Genomic DNA, 22,280 nt, shown 5'->3' with positions numbered 1-22,280 from the left:
CCTGCAGAGACTCACACACTGAACACATGTTCACCTGCAGAGACTCACACACTGAACACATGTTCTACCTGCAGAGACTCACACACTGAACACATGTTCACCTGCAGAGACACACACTGAACACATGTTCACCTGCAGAGACTCACACTGAACACATGTTCACCTGCGGAGACTCACACTGAACACATGTTCACCTGCAGAGACTCACACTGAACACATGTTCTACCTGCAGAGACTCACACACTGAACACATGTTCTACCTGCAGAGACTCACACACTGAACACATGTTCTACCTGCAGAGACTCACACACTGAACACATGTTCTACCTGCAGAGACTCACACACTGAACACATGTTCTACCTGCAGAGACTCACACACTGAACACATGTTCACCTGCAGAGACTCACACACTGAACACATGTTCACCTGCGGAGACAACCTGAACATGTTCTACCTGCAGAGACTCACACACAGATAGTTGACAGTACAGAGGAAATTGCTGCACACTGGGTAAAATTTACATTATGAATCCAACTTGATGCGGGATCAAGTACGATGAGATGACATGCAGATATAAAACTTCAGGATTTATTAAAATGTAAAGGAATAAAGAGGATGGGCTATGTCTGGACATTCCTGATTACTGATTGGAGGTGGGATCCAATCATGTTGCCATGGTTACACCTATGTTGGATCCAGTCATGTCACTATGTTTACCCATGAGATAGGATCCAGTCATATTACAATGGTTACACATGAGAGGATTAGTGTGTGAATATTATATGCAGTAAACAATTAACAGTTATATCATAGTGATCTGTAAATAATCAAATCTGGGTTTGGCAAACAAGTGGTTGACAACATGAACAACGATCCATGCAGTCAGGATATCAGGACAACCTACAGCTCACTTTAGTCACCTCTTATAAAGAGTACTGGCTGATTCTGCCTGGGAATCCCAACAGAGGACACAAGATAGGATCCAATACTGTTACCATGGTTACATGAGACAGAAAGTAAAGAATCAGAAGAGTACTGTTGTTTCAGAGAGATTAATATAACAGTAACACTCTCATTGTTAGCTGAACTTAAGACACTGCTTTTTGTTCTTCAATACACAGACTTTCTAGGATTTTTGTTGTCAAAGGGTTCATCAAACGCTCTCTTCTCCCTCTTGGGAAAAAACAATGAAAAGTCAATTTTCTTGTAGCCACTCAAATGTGGACACTTGATGTGAAATTGCATGCATGCCTTCAGTGAATATATAACACTTGTCAATTCAGCTGGTACACAGTACAAATACATATTAAGTCAATATTTGAAGTCAATACCATTCATCTTGAATTTGGTTATGTTCTACGACTACGGCTGAGATTGGTAACTTTCTTTATGGAAATATATGTATAATCCTTTTATATAAGAAGCACACCACGTTCATCTCATTACTAGGTGAGTTTGGATCATGTGGCAATTCCTCACCCTCACCACATTTACATGAGGAACACGTATCTGTGGTTGTGCAGAGTTGTCTCCCTTAATGGCTGGGATGTGTTGGTTATGAGTTTGAATCCAAGATTCAGCCTGATTATCATCCTTGGTTTGTTAGCACCATACCAAGGCTCATGTCTACAACCTGTGTCACATTGGCCTTGCCTCACACGGTAACACCGTCAGGTTGACAAGCCGTAACGAAAATACTGTCAAAAATGGCTTTCACAAATCACTCTCTCTCTCACACCCTTGCTCCTCCAAACATGTATTTCACATTCCTGGTAGCAGAACAGTGTCTAAACAAGGTAATGCAAGTAGCACATGCTGGCATAATCAACGCAGAAGCATAATCATCATTAATGTACATGGCATAATGATCGCAGAAGCATAATTATGTAAAAGGTACATTTCATAATGAACGCACGAGCATAATTATGAGAAAGGTACATTGCATAAAAAACGCACAAGCATAATTATGAGAAAAGTACATTTCATAATGAACGCACAAGCATAATTATGACAAAGGTACATTTCATAATGAACGCACAAGCATAATTATGACAAAGGTACATGATATCACAAGCAAATGGACATGTTATGCATATACATATGAATAATTAATAATGAAATATCTGATAACTATATTTCAAAATTATAGAAATATTTGAATAATTATGAAGTACAACAACAAGGTAAAAGTCTTTCAAATTTAAACAAGGTTTAATAATTAACATGAGCACCTTTCTCTCTATATATATGTACAAAAAACAAAATTGTAAACATCAAAGTTTATCAGTATGGGGCATTTCCCACACCCATCATGATGCTTCGATTACCGTAAGTCTCTTAAAGGGATAATGTTGTGTGATCACTGCGTGAAATTGGCCCTTGGTTATTTATTCCAACAAATACAACCATTGCTAAATGAGGGTTTGATCCTACCAAATTCTAATCACCATTTTAATAAAACAAATATTTGGATATTTTAGTTTGCAATACAATCTCGTCCCTTTAAAAGTACAGTTTATTAAGACCCTCTACAAAACTTGTCATGCTTTTGTTGACCCTCATTATTCTCTCTGGCCAGTCAACCTCACAATACATGACCTGTCCCTGTTGACATGTATCGTGCACGATGCAGTTTGGAAAATACTTCAGCTTGCTAATCACTACAGTACCGTATATGCCCGTAGATAAGCCAAGCTCATAGATGAGCCTGAGGTATGAACTTGACCCTGTAAATATCTATGTACATCATATGTCCCAAACATAAGTCAGACCAGGGTATGATACGCAGCAACACATCACGAAGTTGGACGGCAAGACTACTGGCAGGTATTCATGAATGTACGATGAAAAATGTTGTAATTATATGATCATGGAGTTTATGAACAATGATAAACCTTGAACTTATTATGGAAAATAGTTACATGCATAAAATTATTTAATAATGACAACATTGGTGTATGGTAATAATTTTATTGATCATCTATAACATTAATTGTTGTAGTCAAACTTTCAAACTTTCAAGAAGTTGTTATCTACTAGTACCATTCTGTCCTTCAGATGATATTCTGACAGATCAGGATCTGAAAAATAGTTTCATGAAAGTGTATCCCGTACATAAGCCGTACCCATTGTATAGAATCTATATTCTGGTCCTCAAAAATTCATCTTATCTAAGGTCATATACGGTAATATTTAGCCACGGAATCTGCAGTTCATGATTCGACCCACTGAGATCTACAGTCTTATTGACAAAAAGTGTGCAGGATAGCCCGAGTTGTGGACACCCATGTGTAAGGTTGTTAGGTCAAACTTGGGTTATCTCCCTTCTCACTTGCGTGAACGCCACCTACCAGCGTTCACTACTGCCAGACAGACAGATGGAACCCACACAGACCTGTGTCAGCACACATGATGCATCATATACAGATCACACATCTCTAGTGATCATGTCCATACTTTAGGTGTGAGTTTCTTTTGGGATCGAGTATATCAAGGGGTGCCATCTTTCTTATTGAGGGCCCAGCGCTTGTTTGATTTTAACCTGATACTGAACACCCCATGTAGGTCTTGTTGATATTCTATCAGTAATTCACAGCATAGGCGGATCCAGAGAGGGGTGGGGTGGCGGGGGCAGGGGCAGGGGGTCTGGACACCCCTTTTAGAAAACCAAATGTAGTATGTCGTAAGCAGTAAAACTGATTTTGAGAGACAACTTTGAACTTTGGACCCCTCCCTTTTAAAAATGCTGATCCACCCTTGCACAGCCTCATTCTATAAGCTGACTAAAATTAGACATGCGTCACCACACGGCATTTATGTAGTCATGACTGATGGAGGAACGTAATTTATACAAACTAGCGAAACACTTAGATGACCAACTCAGTACAAAGACACTCCCCCTGATTATCTTAAACAGCATACCAGTTAATGAATTTCACACTGTTATGTAATTTTACACTGCAGTCCGCACTAATCCAGCTACATCACAGATCTAATAAATGATAAAATTACATGAATAGTAATATTCCTCATGATAGAGAGTGTCCACAATCATGGTAATTAAGGCTGTCCAGTGAGAATGAGTGGCAAGAACTGTGCACACTGAGCAGTTTTAACAATGATGAAAGACTTGTATCAACAATGATTCAACATCACGAACAGTGCTTACACAACTCAGTACTTGGAATGTATTTGCTTGTGTTGTTGTCAAACAATCGTAGCATCTACAGACGAGGATGGCATAAGATAGCTGACATTGGTACAGTCAGAGGTGCAAGACACCCACTCGTACCTGCAATGATATGATCAAGAATTATGATGCCCCAAAAAGACCAAATGAGGAAATTCATGGGAAATGGATGAACCAAAAACTGAAAATATTATTCAAAATTACAACCATGTCATTTTGAGTAAGATTTATGGCTCCCAAATTTCATATCCTCATTTAGGGCAGTTTTCTCCCACCAATTAACTCATACAGTAGTCAGATCACACATAGTTAGAGTTACCTCCCTTACATCACTCACACATGCAGTCACAGGGATTTATCTAGGATGTTCAATGGCAGGCAAATTTGGAAAAATGTTATCTAAAATTGGAGTATATCAAAGTCCTTATGTTCTTAAATTTGGATGTATTTTAACACTGCATCCAATGCAAAAATGAAAAATTAATGATCAAAGTATTTTCCTCTGCTTTTCATCCTGTTATGAGTGAAATATAGATCGTCTTTGCAAATATATACATAACCCATATCATTAATCCTAATAGCCTCAATTAGGAAATCTTTAATTCATGAGAACACTTTGAGAAATCCCTATTTACGACCATGCAATGTTTTGTGGTATTTCAATAACAGCCGACCTTGTGATTAACTCTGTTTGTCTAACATTCAGTGACACACTGAACTAGGGTCTACCCTACTGTGAGACACTTAACTGGGTCTGTTCTACAGTGAGACACTTAACTGGGTCTGTTCTACAGTGAGACACTTAACTGGGTCTGTTCTACAGTGAGACACCTTACTTGGGTCTGTCCTACAAGTGTCATAACATTGAATTGCCATTTGGTTGTCACCGGTGCAGGATACTCTGCACTGAGGTATGAATGGAATCGGTCATTACACTGGTAACTAATTCTCTAAAAACAGGACCAAGTTTGTCTTAACCCCCAATATTGACCAGTGAGCACGGTACACATGTGCATCGGATTGCATAAAGTCAGTCACATATATGTGCTACACATGTGACATTAGCACCCAGTGCTTACAAGTTCTTCTTTGGAAATATAGCATAGAATGTGGAAACATCCCAGACTGGCCCTTCTTTCTCATATTTTGCAAAGCACAAACAGTTTTCCCAATAATGACTAAATAAATGCTATTTCAGTTTTATTCACATCAGCTGATCATGACATCAGGCAGGAATCACAACAGAGAAGGTTAAAGGTTGCCTTGGGTGTTTTTTTTCAAATTTTGTATAAAACAACACCTTGTGTTCACTCTTTGTAAAGTTTATTTGTTTGTTTATTACACTCTTCTTAAAATTTTGTGACAACAAAATGTTTAATTGAATATTCAACACACAAAGCTTCCTACATTGTCATATGATGCTGATCACGACATGGTTTTCTCCTGCACAATCTTAATGTACAGAAACAGGGTCCAGTGATCTGTTTTTATAAATCTATTCTTAGCCTATAGCCCTGCTGGGATTGCCCTCATAATAACGTCATCACACAACACAGACATATAAATGACTTATTTCAAGATTTGTTTTTCAATATCACGTTGCAGTAAAACATACATCATAAATTTGACAAAACATACACAGGGTCACCTTAGATGTTGTGCTGATGATGAATAGCATAAAAAACCTCTGTAGTGTCTCTTTTAGCCCAGGCCAATTTTTTGCTTTTGTTTATACATATATTTTCTTGACTGATATTCCACTAGACAGGGGCCAACAATATTTTTATGATTATGAATCGAAATATTTAAAAAAAATACTTTTGTAAAATCAGGGCTAAACATGTCCAAATTAATTTGGCCTGGCCTTACAACTGTACAACAAGGAAACAAACCATGGATGGCTTCAGCTACAATGGGGCGTTCAATAAGTTTTGCAACTTCAATATATGACCAAGTCACAGAATATCTTTTACACTTTTATTTTTCAATATGATCTCCATTCACCTCAATACACTTATTCCATTTGTCCTTCAAGCTTTTAATACCACTTTTATAGAAATCCACAGATTGGCTCTCTAACCACGCCTCTGTGGCAGCCTTTATGTCCTCATCATGGTGGAAGCATCTTCCACATAGATCAGATTTCATTTGCCGGAACAGGAAATAGTCACTGGGGGCTAAGTCTGGGCTGTACAGTTAAATCACCCACCCTACAGCATGGTTAGAGGGCCAATCTGCGGATTTCTATAAAAGTGGTATTAAAAGCTTGAAGGACAAATGGAATAAGTGTATTGAGGTGAATGGAGATTACATTGAAAAATAAAAGTGCAAAAGATATTAAATTGAATTTGCAAAACTTATTGAGCGCCCCTCGTATATGTTCCATGCACTTGTACAGCCATGCTACCATCACTGCGGAGAAGTGACTCTGATTTCACATTAACTGCAAGATGACTTGAAAACATAACAAGCATATGAGACCAAAGCAGCAGTAGGTTTGCAAGCAGTGACGCTAAAAAAGATAAAGATGGCTTGTAAGAGGTTTTCAAAGCAAAGAAAACTAACTGTTTTAAGCAGAATATACTGCCACCTTACAGGCATATGCTATGGAGCCTGAGAGACAAGTATATTTACTTTGTAGCCCTTTAACAGTAACAATGACATAACAAGTAACAGTTTATCAAAAGATTTAAAGTCATACAGATTTAACAATATCATGTCATTTCAATACATATTGTAAATATATAAAAATTACACATCGCTCTTATAAAACATATTTGGTGGAGTGATGGAGGTTTTGGCTAGCACCCTATCATATGCACAAGGGGGAGATTTATCGACATGATGACACAGAGAGGGGAGAGAATACATCTCATTCAGAGGGATTGATTGGATAACGTAACAATGCCAGTTTCAGTTTCCAAATAATATGATTTGATATTGAAAACAATTCCTAAATTCAGTTCATCACTGGAGAACAAATTTGATCTTTTCTGAATACATACATTTATACAGCCGGTGATCTACATCGTGACTTGACTGTGATGTTATGACATTTATATAACTTGTGACCTGACTGCATGTGAAATGTTATGACATTTATATAACATGTGATCATACGGCATGTTATGTAATGACATTTATATAACATGTGATCTGACTGCATGTGATGTTATGCCATTTATATAACATGTGATCTGACTACATGACATGTTATAACAGTTATATAGCATGTGATCTGACTGCATTTGATGTTGTCATTTATATAACATGTGATCTGACTGCATGTGATGTTATAACATTTTAAAACATGTGATCTGACTGCATGACATGTTATAACACTAATAAACATGTGATCCAACTACATGACATGTTATAACATTTATATAACATGTAATCTGACTACATGAGATGTCATGACATATATATAACATGTGATCTTACTGCATGTTATGTTATGCCATTTATATAACATGTGATCTGACTGCATGTGAGGTTATGCCATTTATAAAACATGTGATCTGACTGCATGTGAAATGTTATGACATTTAAATAACATGTGATCTGACTGCATTTGATGCTATGACATTTATATAACGTGATCATACTGCATGTCATTTATATAATATGTGATCTTACTGCATGTTATGTTATGCCATTTATATAACATGTGATCTGACTGCATGTGAGGTTATGCCATTTATATAACATGTGATCTGACTGCATGTGACATGTTATGACATTTATATAACATGTGATCTGAATGCATTTGATGCTATGACATTTATATAATGTGATTATACTGCATGTTATGTTATGCCATTTATATAACATGTGATCTGACTGCATGTGAGGTTATGCCATTTATATAACATGTGATCTGACTGCATGTGACATGTTATGACATTTATATAACATGTGATCTGAATGCATTTGATGCTATGACATTTATATAATGTGATTATACTGCATGTTATGTTATGCCATTTATATAACATGTGATCTGACTGCATGTGATGTTATGCCATTTACATAACATGTGATCTGACTGCATTTGATGTTATAACATTTTGAAACATGTGATCTGACTGCATGACATGTTATGAAATTTATATAACATGTGATCTGACTGCATGTGATGTTATAACATTATAAACATGTGATCTGACTGCATGTGACATGTTATAACATTTACACAACCTCTTATCCTGAACACATGCGACATGCCTGCATTACTAAAATGGTTATCAAATATGACAAGTTCATGTGTCAGTGGGGTAGAGACAAGTAGGTTGTTTCGGAACACCCCACTGGAACATGGACAAAGGAATAAAGCAATGGTTTATACACCTATCTATATGTGGTACATTTATGCTATCAATTTGTAGAACAGTATACACAATATTACATGACTGTCTTTATCACACAATGTAAATGATAGAAGAGTTTAAAATGCCAATGTTCTGACTGAGATCTGGAGTGGACAAGCCCGATGACATCACATGAAGTAAATGACATCATCAAGCAAATGATGACGTGGTGCCAATATGTTATTCTTTTGTTTGTTTGTTTGTTTGTTGTTACACGCCACACTCAGCAATATTCCAGCTATATGACGGCGGTCTATAAATAATCGAATCTGGGCCAGACAATTCAGTGACTGACATCATGAGCATCGATCCACGCAATTTGGATACGATGACATGCATCCACCAAGTCAGCAAGTCTGACCACCCGATCCCGCGTTGTGCTGCATCACTGCGCTGAATGATCTCACTGATGTTATTGTCTGTAGTTTCTTGTGTTAAGGATTAAATAACCAGACTACGAAGTTATTATTGTTGACATATTTATTTATAAAGAATTGACTTCAATATAATCAATATGCGACATGGCTTAACAAAGTATGCATACTGGTTATTATATTTATACCCCCATAAACAAAAAAACCTATTGACGTCAATCCCTAAATAACTGGGCACCAACTATAAATAGGCAACAGGTACAGATCAATATTTAAGAAACCTGATGGGCATTTATGTAAGCCACTACAGATAAATTGTTCCAACATTTACACTAGGATAACAATTCAAAATATTTCAAATGTTCCCAGCTTTGATAATTCAAGACACTGTCGATTCGTAAGGAAGCCAATTAATGGATGTCAACTTATTTATTAGGAGGAAAACATCTTCAGGTGATGAAGGAGTAAGCATATACCCCGAAACGTTGTGTTCCTCATAATAAAGAAGCTGACATCCATATATTCTCTTCCTTATGTGTATCACTTCTAAATGCCTTTCAAAGACTTGATTGAGGGTTCGTATCAAATTATTTCTGGTGTCAATTTGAGTCTCATACACAGTTTAAGGTTGGATGTGTTTTGGATAACGCATCAAATATATATTTATCATCAGGACAAAATTATTTTTACAATAAACGTAAGTGAACGAGGATAAGTGAGTGAGCATGGTTTTATGCTGCTCTTTTTGCAATAGTCCAGCAATATCACAGCAAGGGACACAGACTGACACCACACATTGTACCCATGGGGAGAATCAAACCCAGGCCTTCGGCATGATAAGCGAACACTTAACTACTAGGCTACCCCCACCACCTCCACAATAAATGTAAGTGTATGTTATGACATGACAAGCCTTTTCTTAAGGCATTCTACATATTAAAGCATTACAAACCAGTAACAATCGCACCTTCTGGACAATCTGCACGTGGAACATCTATATGAATCTGACTGGGCACTCCACAGTCTCCATGATAACCCAGCATCAATAATCCAGAAACGTATCACACAGCAATTCAACAGGAATAGAATCATCTGTATTAACAGGATTTCACTGCATAAACCCTACAGCCATGAAAGAGATATCATGGTGAATAAGCCCTCCTGTCTGTCAGTGAAAGGAATATTATAGCACACATCATCTGATGAACAATGCCAACATCATCATCATCAAACTGTATATCAAGGATTAGGAGGTCTCACATCACTCCGGGATCAAACTATCAAATCTGTCTTCGTATCACACATTGCTTTTTCCAAACAATATTTTATCCAGCTGATTTGTCAGGCAGCTAACACATCTGTGTCGTCTTCATCTTCTATTCCTTGAATTGACAGCCTTGGAATCACACTACAATTTGTCTTCACTTCACTTCTTCACTTCATTCAGTACTTGTAGGCCACAGGCCATTTTGTAAAGATGAAATACGATTTACAACTTTTCTTATCACACTCTATTATATCCTTGAATTAGGTAGCTAGTGGACACAACATGGCCGTCATCAGCCCTTCACCTCTGGCAATGAATGAGTAGATGACCGACGTTGTTTCTCTTGCTTGAGCATCTGTGAGTCAATCTCTCTGTAGTGTTCATGTGAGAGTTCACCAGTCAGCAGCTTCTGAAGGAAGGGCGTGTTTGCTGGTGGGGAAGTGGAGAGTTGGGGCGGGATCACACACTCTGCTGCTTTGTCAGCGTGCGGTCTTTTGATGTACCCACGTAAGTATTTCTCTAGTTCTGACATGCCCTCAGATGGCTTAGCAGTTACCTGTTCACAATGTCTACTTGAAGCTGTCTGTGTTGGCTGATGACTTGGACCAACAATGGTTGAGGATTTGGATGAACATGAACTTGGTGAAGCAGCACCTTTGTCACACAGAACTGACACTAATGACTTGCCACACCTGGGACTAACACAGGCAGCAGATACTGTGGTTGTGTGTCCTCGTCCCACTGAGCCCCCCACAGAACTGCAAGGGAACCTCGGAGGTGGAGTTGGAACAGTCCTAAATGTCAGCTTCTGACATCTCTCAGACTCTGAACTGACAGCGCACCTACTGATAAATGGACCTTTCACTAATGCTGAACTGGAAACAGTGTGACTAACAACTGGCCGAGGAGTGGCCCTCAGTGGTTGGATGAATACACTCTTGTTGCTCTTGGAATCTTTTAACTGAGAGGTATTTCTGTTGCTAAGAACATCAAACAATGTCTGTGTTGAGAAATCCTTTGAAACATCTGGAGAGGACTGTGTATTTTGACACTGATTCTGCACACCAGAAATTGGGTTCTGGGCTTTCCTGTTGCAGTTATCCAGATCTATGTAGCTTACTTCAGGTGTGGCTTGAGGACCTTCTGGAGGAGGACCCTTAGCTGGATTTGTGTTGACTGCAGAGGACATTACTGGCTCGGTGGTGGATTGCTGGACATCAGCAAAGGTTGTGATAAGGTCGTCCACGCCACTGCACCACAGATCTTGACCATAGCTGGTGATGATGGCTTGGGATTGCTCATCAGGAATACTGTCACAGTACTGCATGGCAAAGTCTAGCAAGTCTTCTGGGATGAAGGGGTCTGGCTGGGGGACAGTGACGCTTGATGTATCTATTGTCCCTCCTACTTGCTCACTTAGTACTGAACTGGGGCTAGTGATTTGAGGAATAAGAGTCTGAGTCTGGGAATCATTGGAAGTAAATGGTATGGTGGATATAGACATTGTGTTAATTGTTTTATTTGGCTGAACACTTGTCAAACTTGATGTTGAAAATAACACAGCATCTTTCAAAACAGGTCCTGAGGAGGAAAACGTATAGTCTATGGTAGATTTACTTGTACTTGTAGATTTATCACCCCTGTCAAGGAGTGACCGCAAAAGAGACTTGTGTCTACCTGTTTCGGGAACATTTATCGGAGGATCATTCGGGACAGTTGGCAAAGCTGGAGGTGGTGGTGGTGGTGGAGACACAGACTCTTCTTCCTCCATACTCTTCAGCAAGTCATCCAACAGATCCATTCCATCCTCAGCTGGTGCACCTTCAAGCCCTAGCTCCTCTCTGAATGAACTCAAGAATGGGTCAAGAGCATTGGACATAGCTGTCACAGCTTGGCTCACAGGGTCCGAAGTGTCCCTCTGAAGATTCTCTATCTGGCTGACATCAGTCATTGGGTAGTCGAGCACCGAGTCATCCCCATGCTCTGGTGGATTGTGGGTGTCAGGAGAAGACAGGTTCAAGCCGCCTGTGGTATGGGGACTGTTGGAGTCGGTGGTGTGGCTGTAGCCGCTGCTGTAGCCGGTGTCATCATGGCCCTCATCACCACTGCTACTGCAAATGCTCACTGGAGACTCTGTGCTGGTGTTGACAAGGTCAATGCAGCCACGGACATTCGGGTCTCGGAATCCCCGCTGTTCCTCCTCCATTGTCAGGTACCTCTGTCCCTCCTCCTCCCTGTTAACACAAAATTAACATCAGTTGTCACATCTTAGACTGGCATTTAATGTATAAAGTTGACTTTTAATATCATAGAAGGGAGACCAGAGAATCTGGAGAAATGTAGACATGCTTAGGATTGTTTTGGATATTTCTTTTTCAGGGTCTGTAAGAGAGGCTAGTCATATCTCTTAAACTGAATATAATCATTTTGGCCACTCAGAAGTAATGATTTATTCAGGATTGCTAGAATTTGTTATGTATTTTCACAAATGACAACACAGATTTGGTATTAACAAAATAAGAATTTAAATAGTTTTCTTGATAGATGTTGTCTTAATAAATAGTGAATTATCAACTATAGGTCTTACGTTCCTGTTAGAAGCTTTTATTCTTCAGCTGACGCTAATTGATATGAAAGTGTCCCTATTGTTTAACCATGTCTGGCAAGCCGAATACAGTAATATGACAATACAGTTTCTAACCCTAAAACTATTTGGGGGAAAGAAGTCACTGTTTTCAATAATTGAAACAATTAATTTGTTATGTCCTCACACGTAAACAAATCAACTGTACCCTAGGAGTAGCTTTCTCCCACCTTGCAATAAACCTAAAGCAATTTACAACATGTAATATGGTATAGAGAAATATACATTGTGAAATAGGAGAAATTAAAAAACACAAAGTTACCACTCACTTCATAGACAAATCCAACCAACTTATATAATGAGACACTGTCTGAAGAACATCTTTACACAATCCTCTGGCAGCAATTCTAAGATTAACTGTTAATCCCCTGTAACATCTCCATCGTGTGAGCATCACCAATTGTTCAGTTAACACATGTTAATCCCTGGAGCCATCTGTGAACCTCATGGCAATGTCTTGGTAGCTAAGAAGGAGGTGTTTATGTGGCTTAGGAAATACATGTTATTTTTTTAGGGCATGCACATTTTGTAATCTGGTGGACGTTCATATCAACAGCAATGGCAAACAAGAGATTATCTATCAGTGTAGTATTCAGACTTTCATTAATACCGTATTTGACGTAATAAGCGCCTAGCTCTAATAAGCGCCAACGGCGATATTTGCTAATATATTGGCTAGTGAACAATCCAAATTAGCACCCCTTCCGATTGATCAATGTACAGAAGACTTATTTTTTCATGTATAATACGCACTCGTGTGTTATATGCACCCTAAATTATGGGCAATTAAATTCTGGAAAAATATATCTGTCGTATATAAACATTTCAGGCTGTCAGCATAAACCACGAAATTTATCTTTCAACTGTTTTTTATCACCAAAATAATATTCTAATAAGAGCTCCATATTTCTAATTTTGAGAGCACCCTGGGCGCTTATTACGTTGAATACGGTAGATGTGCACTGGCTGGTGTAATGTACCTGGGATAGTTTGTTTAGGAAGTGGTTGCCCTCGATAGTGAAATGGGAAAGTTATGAAATAAAAAAATAAATGGAAAAAAATACTTTTTACTTATACACGAACATAAATGATTATGGTTTTTATTTTTTTTACTTGTTCTTTGGATCGAAATGGGGAATCTATGAGTCTTTGTCCTTCCCCTCGAATAACAGGACGTCAGCACAAGAGAGTCAGTTCTTTATGTCACCCCACTGACCAATATTTCCATAGGATGACGTAGATAGGTGGGTAGATTGATGGGTAGATTGGTGGGTAGATTGATGGGTAGATTGGTGGGTAGATTGGTGGGTAGATTGGTGGGTAGATTGATGGGTAGATTGATGGGTAGATTGGTGGGTAGATTGATGGGAAGATTGATGGGTAGATTGATGAGTAGACTGGTGGGTAGATTGATGGGTAGATTGATGGGTAGATTGATGGGTAGATTGATGGGTAGATTGGTGGGTAGATTGATGGGTAGACTGGTGGGTAGATTGATGGGTAGATTGGTGGGTAGATTGGTGGGTAGATTGATGGGTAGATTGGTGGGTAGATTGATGGGTAGATTGGTGGGTAGATTGATGGGTAGATTGGTGGGTAGATTGGTGGGTAGATTGATGGGTAGATTGATGGGTAGACTGGTGGGTAGATTGGTGGGTAGATTGATGGGTAGATTGATGGGTAGATTGGTGGGTAGATTGATGGGTAGATTGATGGGTAGATTGATGGGTAGATTGATGGGTAGATTGGTGGGTAGACTGGTGGGTAGATTGATGGGTAGATTGGTGGGTAGATTGGTGGGTAGATTGATGGGTAGATTGATGGGTAGATTGATGGGTAGATTGGTGGGTAGATTGATGGGTAGATTGGTGGGTAGATTGATGGGTAGACTGGTGGGTAGATTGATGGGTAGATTGGTGGGTAGATTGGTGGGTAGATTGATGGGTAGATTGGTGGGTAGATTGATGGGTAGATTGATGGGTAGATTGGTGGGTAGATTGATGGGTAGATTGGTGGGTAGATTGATGGGTAGATTGATGGGTAGATTGATGGGTAGACTGGTGGGTAGAATGGTGGGTAGATTGATGGGTAGATTGATGGGTAGACTGGTGGGTGATTGGTGGGTAGATTGATGGTTAGATTGGTGGGTAGATTGATAGTTAGATTGGTGGGTAGACTGGTGGGTACACTGATGGGTAGATTGGTGGGTAGATTGGTGGGTAGATTGATGGGTAGATTGGTGGGTAGATTGATGGGTAGATTGGTGGTTAGATTGATGGGTAGATTGGTGGGTAGATTGATGGGTAGATTGGTGGGTAGATTGGTGGGAAGATTGATGGGTAGATTGATGGGTAGACTGGGAGGCAGGTGGGGAGTTTGATTGGTAGACTGGTGGGTAGATTGGTGGGTAGATTTATGGGTAGATTGAGGGGTAGATTGGTGCGTAGGTTGGTACAGACTGTTAGCATGGAAACCCTGACAATTCCTGTCTACATGAGAGCATATAGACATGGAGCAGCACACTGGGGATTTCAAGGCCCATGTAGCCTGCACTTTGTTGTAAGAGGCAGTTAAAATGTATCAGATGGTCAGATTCAGTGACAAGTTGCCGCATGTCGTACCCCAGGGAACATTGCTGGTAGCAACTTCTGGTTTGACTGGTTTATTTGTAGGCCACCCAGACACAACTGACTGTGGCATAAAAAAATCAACAACAAAATGGACATGACTCTGTACCCAGGATTAGATAATCGCGACACACATGAAACAGCACGAATGGTACCATGTGATAATGGAGTTTCTCTGTACAGGGTGGTGCTTGTTGCCTAGAGACGTCACAGAAATCCAGGGTTTGATCCCAACATGGGTGCAACATGTCAACTATGGTATGACCTTAGACCTTACATAAAGCTTCACTATTGCTACATACAGTGTGAAACACTCCTCCCATTCTTCATATGTTGACATGGGGTTGGTTGAACGTCTAATGTTGTCAAAAGGTGTGGTTAAAGGAACTTGCTTTCAAGATTATTGCACTAACATTGCGACATGAATGCACATGACTTTATGGCTGCTTGTACTAGCCCAGACAAATGTTGGGTTTATAGGGTAACCTCCCATTTGTCAGACATCCCATTTCTCAGACAGCTTATACCAGGATTAGTCAAGGTTGGTTAGTCAAGCAATAGTTGCCTGTTTACAAATATGACGTCTGACAATTGGGGGTGAACCTTTTATAGTGCTAGCTCACTAAGATACCATGCCGCAGTTTAACATCAATACCTCATCCAGACACATTATACTGACTCTGAGCTGACCAGTCCTTGTTTTAGCCCCTTAAAGATGAGCGCCAGGCAGGGTAACAACAGGTACCATCTCTTAATGCCTTTTGGTATGACGCGGCCGGGGCCGAACCGCCAACCTTCCGCTCTCCAGGCAGACAATATTGTCAAAAATAAGAAATCCCAGTTTAGATATGATTTTAATCATTTCAGATTCTATCTTTCATCAAACAAAGAAAACATGGAGTTTGGTGAAATGGAAAATGTTCCTCTATTCCAATACAGAGCTACAAAAATATTTTGAAATGTTGTATTTCTTTATCAGTCCCTGATATGAGACTCCTGTGTGATGATAAAGCAGATTGTTCACAAGAGTACAGGTCGTGTAACTATCAGGTTATTTTGTCCCGTACATAATGGCACACAGGATTGTCAAATGTCAGAATTAATCAAACCATCATCAGAGGGGAACAATGATTTCAGCACACTCTCCCTGTTGTAATTGCACATGCAAATATGCAGCATTCAGCATGGGGGGGAAGAAGTCCAGCAAAAAGAGAGTGTGTACGTGCAGCTCTGTGGCGCTGGAGAATGGCATACATTAGTGAAGTGATGCATCATGTACATTAAAGATGGCAGCAGGAATGGCGGTCCTGGCAGCTTCAACCATACCTCACAGTTAAGTGATCATGTCTTACCAGGAACAGCAGGATTAGAGGGGATTCAGTTGTATTTAGTTATAGGGGACTTACAGTGAAATAATTCAATTCATCCAAGCGATCATCTCCTTATCAAATGATCCATATAACCATCTACGCATACATATCTCCCCAACTATACCCCTTCTACCTGTCCATCTGTCACAATCCATCCATCCAACCATTTATCAAGTAATCCATCCATCTATCCATCCATCCACTTATCCATATATCACAAAACCATCCATCTATTTGTCACTGATTCATCAGTACACCCACCCACACTCATCCACCCATGATTCATCTACCCCATCTTCCCACTCCATAACACAACATCTACCTTATCTTCCCACTCCATAACACAACATCTACCTTATCTTCCCATTCCATAACACAACATCTACCTTATCTTCTCATTCCATGACACATCTACCTTATCTTCCCACTCCATAACACAACATCTACCTTATCTTCCCATTCCATAACACAACATCTACCTTATCTTCCCATTCCATAACACAACATCTACCTTATCTTCCCACTCCATAACACAACATCTACCTTATCTTCCCATTCCATAACACAACATCTACCTTATCTTCCCATTCCATGACACAACATCTACCTTATCTTCCCATTCCATGACACAACATCTACCCTATCTTCTCACTCAACTTGTTTAACAAAGCAACACTACAAGTTCCTGTCAGTGTCCTCCCCATGCAGCTGAAGCCAACATCACGCTGGAATCACTGACCAATGCAGGAATGATAAGAACCATGAAGCAAATGTTACAGTCCTCTAAAACATTTACCACATACAATTATATAGAATATTGTGCAAAGTCATATAAACTGCAGAGTCAGCAAGAAAGCCTAAACTAAAGCTCTACCAGTCTTGATCAAATATACTAATCACATTTGCATGTTAACTGACATCAATCAATTGATTAATCTGTCTTTGAGATATTCAGATCTTGAACAATTCAAGGGATGATTTTTTTTAGATCTTCAGACCTTGAAGAATTCAAGTGATGTTCTTGTGGAGATCTATCGACACCAGTATTAAATCACTTAGAGACCTACCAACAATGGTGAAATCAATTCACAGAGCTTAAAGTCTACTTACAACAATCAAACTGATTACCAGTAACAGAGCTTAAAGTTGACTTACAATTATCAAATTGATTAATAGAGCTTAAAGTCTACATACAACAATCAAATTGATTAATAGAGCTTAAAGTCTACTTACAACAATCAAATTGATTAATAGAGCTTAAAGTCTACTTACAACAATCAAACTGATTAACAGAGCTTAAAGTTGACTTACAATTATCAATTGATTGATAGAGCTTAAATTCTACTTACAATGATCAAATTGATTAATAGAGCTAAAGAGGTCTTCCTATAATGATGATCAAATTACAGCTTAGAAATCTACCTATATTGATCAAATAAGAGCTTAATGTCAACATACAATAATCAAATTGATTAACAGAGCTTAAAGTCTATTTACAATGATCAAATTGATTGATAAAGCTTAAAGTGTATTTACAATGATCAAATTGATTAATAGAGCTTAAAGTCTATTTACAGTGATCAAATTGATTAATAGAGCTTAAAGTCTACTTACACCGATCAAACTGATTAATACAGCTTAATGTCTACATACAATGATCAAATTGATTAATAAAGCTTAAAGTCTACTTACAATGATCAAATTGATTTATTGAGGTTAAAGTCTAGTTTGAATGATCAAATTGATTAATAGAGTTTAGAGTTCAACCTACAATCACCAAATGAGTTCTACCAATACCAATCAAATCATCTAATAGAGTTTAGAGGTGTATCTTCAATGATCAAAATGACCCATAGAGCTAAGAAGTCTACCAACAACAATGCAGTTGTCTATCACAGCTTAAGGGTCTCCAAACAACGATCAAATCGATCCCTGATATCAGCGAAAGTACTCACCCAATGACATAGTTCATGCAGATGACATACTGTGGTTTGTTGGCAGTGTTATAGATGATGGTAGCACGGGTCTGAAGCCAAACCCAGTCTCCCGTCTTCCCAAAGAAGCGATAGTACTTGCTCACTGATGTTCCTTTAACAATCACTGAAAGACAAAGCAGTGCAACTTGAACAGATGAATCCGTCACATAAATTCTCTGCTCACATGTAAAGACAATCATCTCATCTCACTGTTGAAAAAAGGTCTCCTACTCTTGTTAATGTTTCTTTGTCTGTACACGCGTATCAGCTCCACCTGTCACAGTCATGGATTCAATCTAATGACCTGTGTTTTAATAACAGGGTTTTCGTTGTTGCCAAGGAAACGGAATATTTATGAACATCACCCAAACCCCCCAAAATATATTTTTTTAACCCTGTAAGAAATATAATGAAGTATGATGGAATTATATAGAATGTTGTCAACATGAGACATCAAATGAATGAATTTTCTAGGCATTTCTTTATTAGCAAAAATATAAACTAAAATTAACAAAATATGTGACATAACAATATTATAATTATCTTTTAAATGTTAGTAACTCGTAATATTGAATAACTTACCCAAAATAATCACATGCGCACTTTACAAGTTCCTACCTGTGCAAACCGAAGATTGGGAGTTGCACTGAATGTGCATGCCCGCTAATTACCTGTACATTGTTACTTGATACAGGTGAGCAGTCTGGCTCTGAGAGAGTGCATTCCCTCACCCCATACAACAACAAGCATCTCCCCCGTCCACTATCTTATATAGACGACACAACCCTGATAAGCCTGGCTGAAACATGTACATGTTTGTTACGTGCACCTACGCATATAGATCCCCCATCACCCTAAGTTCCACTCCCCCCCATTCATCTCCCGATGAGTACACTACATTCACCCCCAAAACAGCGGATATCTGAAGCAAACCAGACTGGTCTTTCATCAGAAACATCCCTGCCAACATGGCTGCTTCATAGTGTGAGTATTGTGTGTGTGGAATTTCATTCTATTTTGAAGGAGTTGACATTTAGGTTGGAAGTGTTCTGTGTTGCATCACTATACTGCATCAGTACCCAGAGTTTCATCATCTCAGTCATGTGATCAAGCAGTAATAAGCTGCCTACGCCTTGTGTTCTCTATGGTTCTTATTATAAGCATTTTGAAGGAGAGTGAATTCCTATGCTCGATAAGAGACTTTCAGTACCTTGGAGGGCCAATATTGGTTTTGTTTGTTTGTTGTTTAATGCCGCACTCAGCAATATTCCGGCCATATGATGGCGGTCTGTATATAATCGTGTCTGGACCAGACTATCCAGTGAGTGACATCATGAGCATCGATCCACGCAATTGGGATCGATGAGATGCATCAACCAAGTCAGCGAGCCTGAACACCCGATCCTGTCAGTCACCTTTTATGGCAAGCATGGGTGCCAATATTAGTATTGCAGTGTGTGTGTGTGCCAATATTGGTATTACAGTGTGTGTGTGTGTGTGTGTGTGTGTGTGTGTGTGTGTGTGTGTGTGTGTGTGTGTGTGTGTGTGTGTGTGTGTGTGTGTGTGTGTGTGTGTGGACTGATGCTGATTTATAGTGCTAGCTCACAGAGATACCATGCCACAGTTTAAGATGAATACCCCACTCAGACACAGTATACTGACACTGAGCCAACCAGTCCTTGTTTTAGCCTCTTAACACCAAGCGCCAGACACGATAACAACAAGTACCATCTTTTAACGTCTTTTGGTATGACGCGGCCGGGGATCAAACCCCGGACCTTCCACTCTCTTGGCGGATGCTCTACCACTAGACCACGGAGGCAGACTGGTATTACAGAGTGACCATGGTTGTACACTGCTGTTAGCAATAGCCCAGCATTACTGGTGGTCATGCCTATATGGACTTTACACATTGTGCCGATGTGAGATCTGATGTTTGCTTGTTTATTTAACGCTGCACTCAGCAATATTCCAGCTATATGACAACAGCCTGTAAATAATCAAACCCAACCAGACGATCCAGTGATTGATACTATGAACAATGATCCATGTCGTTAGGGTATGATGACACACATTCAACAGTCACAGAGCCTGACTACCCAATCCATTTAGTCACCTGTGTAGGTCCACAGCAATGCATGCTTGTCACACGATAACACACTTTACTTAATCCTTTTGGGATTAAAATTCACATTTTATTTATATTTTTGTTTTTTTGATAAATAAATGCATACAACATTGTGAAATTTCTAAGCAAACAATTTATGGCAATTCTGTAATTAAGTTGAATAGACTAATATTTTCGAACATACAAGATTTTTTGGGATGTCTGCAAGAGCAACAACTGCACAAATTTGTGAAAATAGGTTGATTTTGTAGATATAATTCAAATTTGTAAAATTCAGATAGGTTTCAGAATGAATAAAACTATACAGGTGTATACAGACGTATCTCACAACTTAGAAATTAAAAACAATATTCCATAAAACTTTAATTAAAGAGGAGAAAACTCAAAATAAAGAACTGTTGTACTTCACTTCATGAAATTCTTCAAATTAATTTAACAGGCTAAGAGGTCAGTCACCCCTTACAACTAGCACAGCTTGCTAGAGACCTATTAAACCTAGGGTGCTCACAGTGTTATGCCAATTTAGAGTGAGTGCCACTTGTTCCTTTATCATAATATTTAGGCTTCAGAAATGTACATAGCAGTTATGTACCCTTGAAAAACAATTCCGGCAAAATGTCAAAACAAGTATTGCACTGATATGTCAACATCATGTATTAGAAGTACAATTAAGAATGTATCTTGTACTGAAATATGATATTAGCACATCAATAACTGCTGTCATAACACTGCAACCAAGCATGACTTTGGGGTTTGGAGGTATGTATGCCTCTAACTACTCATGGACAATCTCCATATGTAACCTGAAACACTGCCTCGAACTTCCTATGGACCATCTCCATATGTGAACTGAAACACTGCCTCTAACTACTCATGGACCATCTCCATATGTGCACTGAAACACTGCCTCTAACTACCCATGGACCATCTCCTTATGTGAACTGCAAACACTGCCTCTAACTACCAATGGACCATCTCCGTATGTGAACTGAAACACTGCCTCTAACTACCCATGGATCATTTCCGTATGTGAACTGAAACACTGCCTCTAACTACCAATGGACCATCTCCGTATGTGAACTGCAAACACTGCCTCTAACTACTCATGGATCATTTCCGTATGTGAACTGCAAACACTGCCTCTAACTACCCATGGATCATTTCCGTATGTGAACTGCAAACACTGCCTCTAACTACCCATGGATCATTTCCGTATGTGAACTGCAAACACTGCCTCTAACTACCCATGGATCATTTCCGTATGTGAACTGCAAACACTGCCTCTAACTACCCATGGATCATTTCCGTATGTGAACTGCAAACACTGCCTCTT

At 39.1% G+C, this 22,280-nt stretch overlaps 1 protein-coding gene across 3 annotated transcripts in view; it reads right to left on the bottom strand.

Moving 5' to 3' along the window:
• Positions 1-6,549: 6,549 nt before the first annotated feature.
• The window catches only part of LOC139443407 (uncharacterized), a 167,006-nt gene continuing 151,275 nt past the window's right edge, over positions 6,550-22,280 (bottom strand). For all 3 annotated transcript variants that reach the window (XM_071224395.1, XM_071224396.1, XM_071224397.1), the window contains 2 exons: positions 18,799-18,943; positions 6,550-12,436 (listed from right to left, as the gene is read on the bottom strand). In XM_071224395.1, the coding sequence (XP_071080496.1) occupies positions 10,495-12,436; positions 18,799-18,943 (2,087 nt within the window). In that variant the 3' untranslated portion in view covers positions 6,550-10,494. The remainder of the gene's footprint in view (positions 12,437-18,798; positions 18,944-22,280) is intronic.

Source organism: Haliotis cracherodii, unplaced genomic scaffold, assembly GCF_022045235.1.
Source record: "Haliotis cracherodii isolate W230 unplaced genomic scaffold, xgHalCrac1.p SCAF_5, whole genome shotgun sequence".
NCBI classification, from domain to species: domain Eukaryota; kingdom Metazoa; phylum Mollusca; class Gastropoda; order Lepetellida; family Haliotidae; genus Haliotis; species Haliotis cracherodii.
The sequence above is the reverse complement of the archived record's forward strand: the minus strand, read 5'-3'. Positions and strand labels throughout refer to the sequence as shown.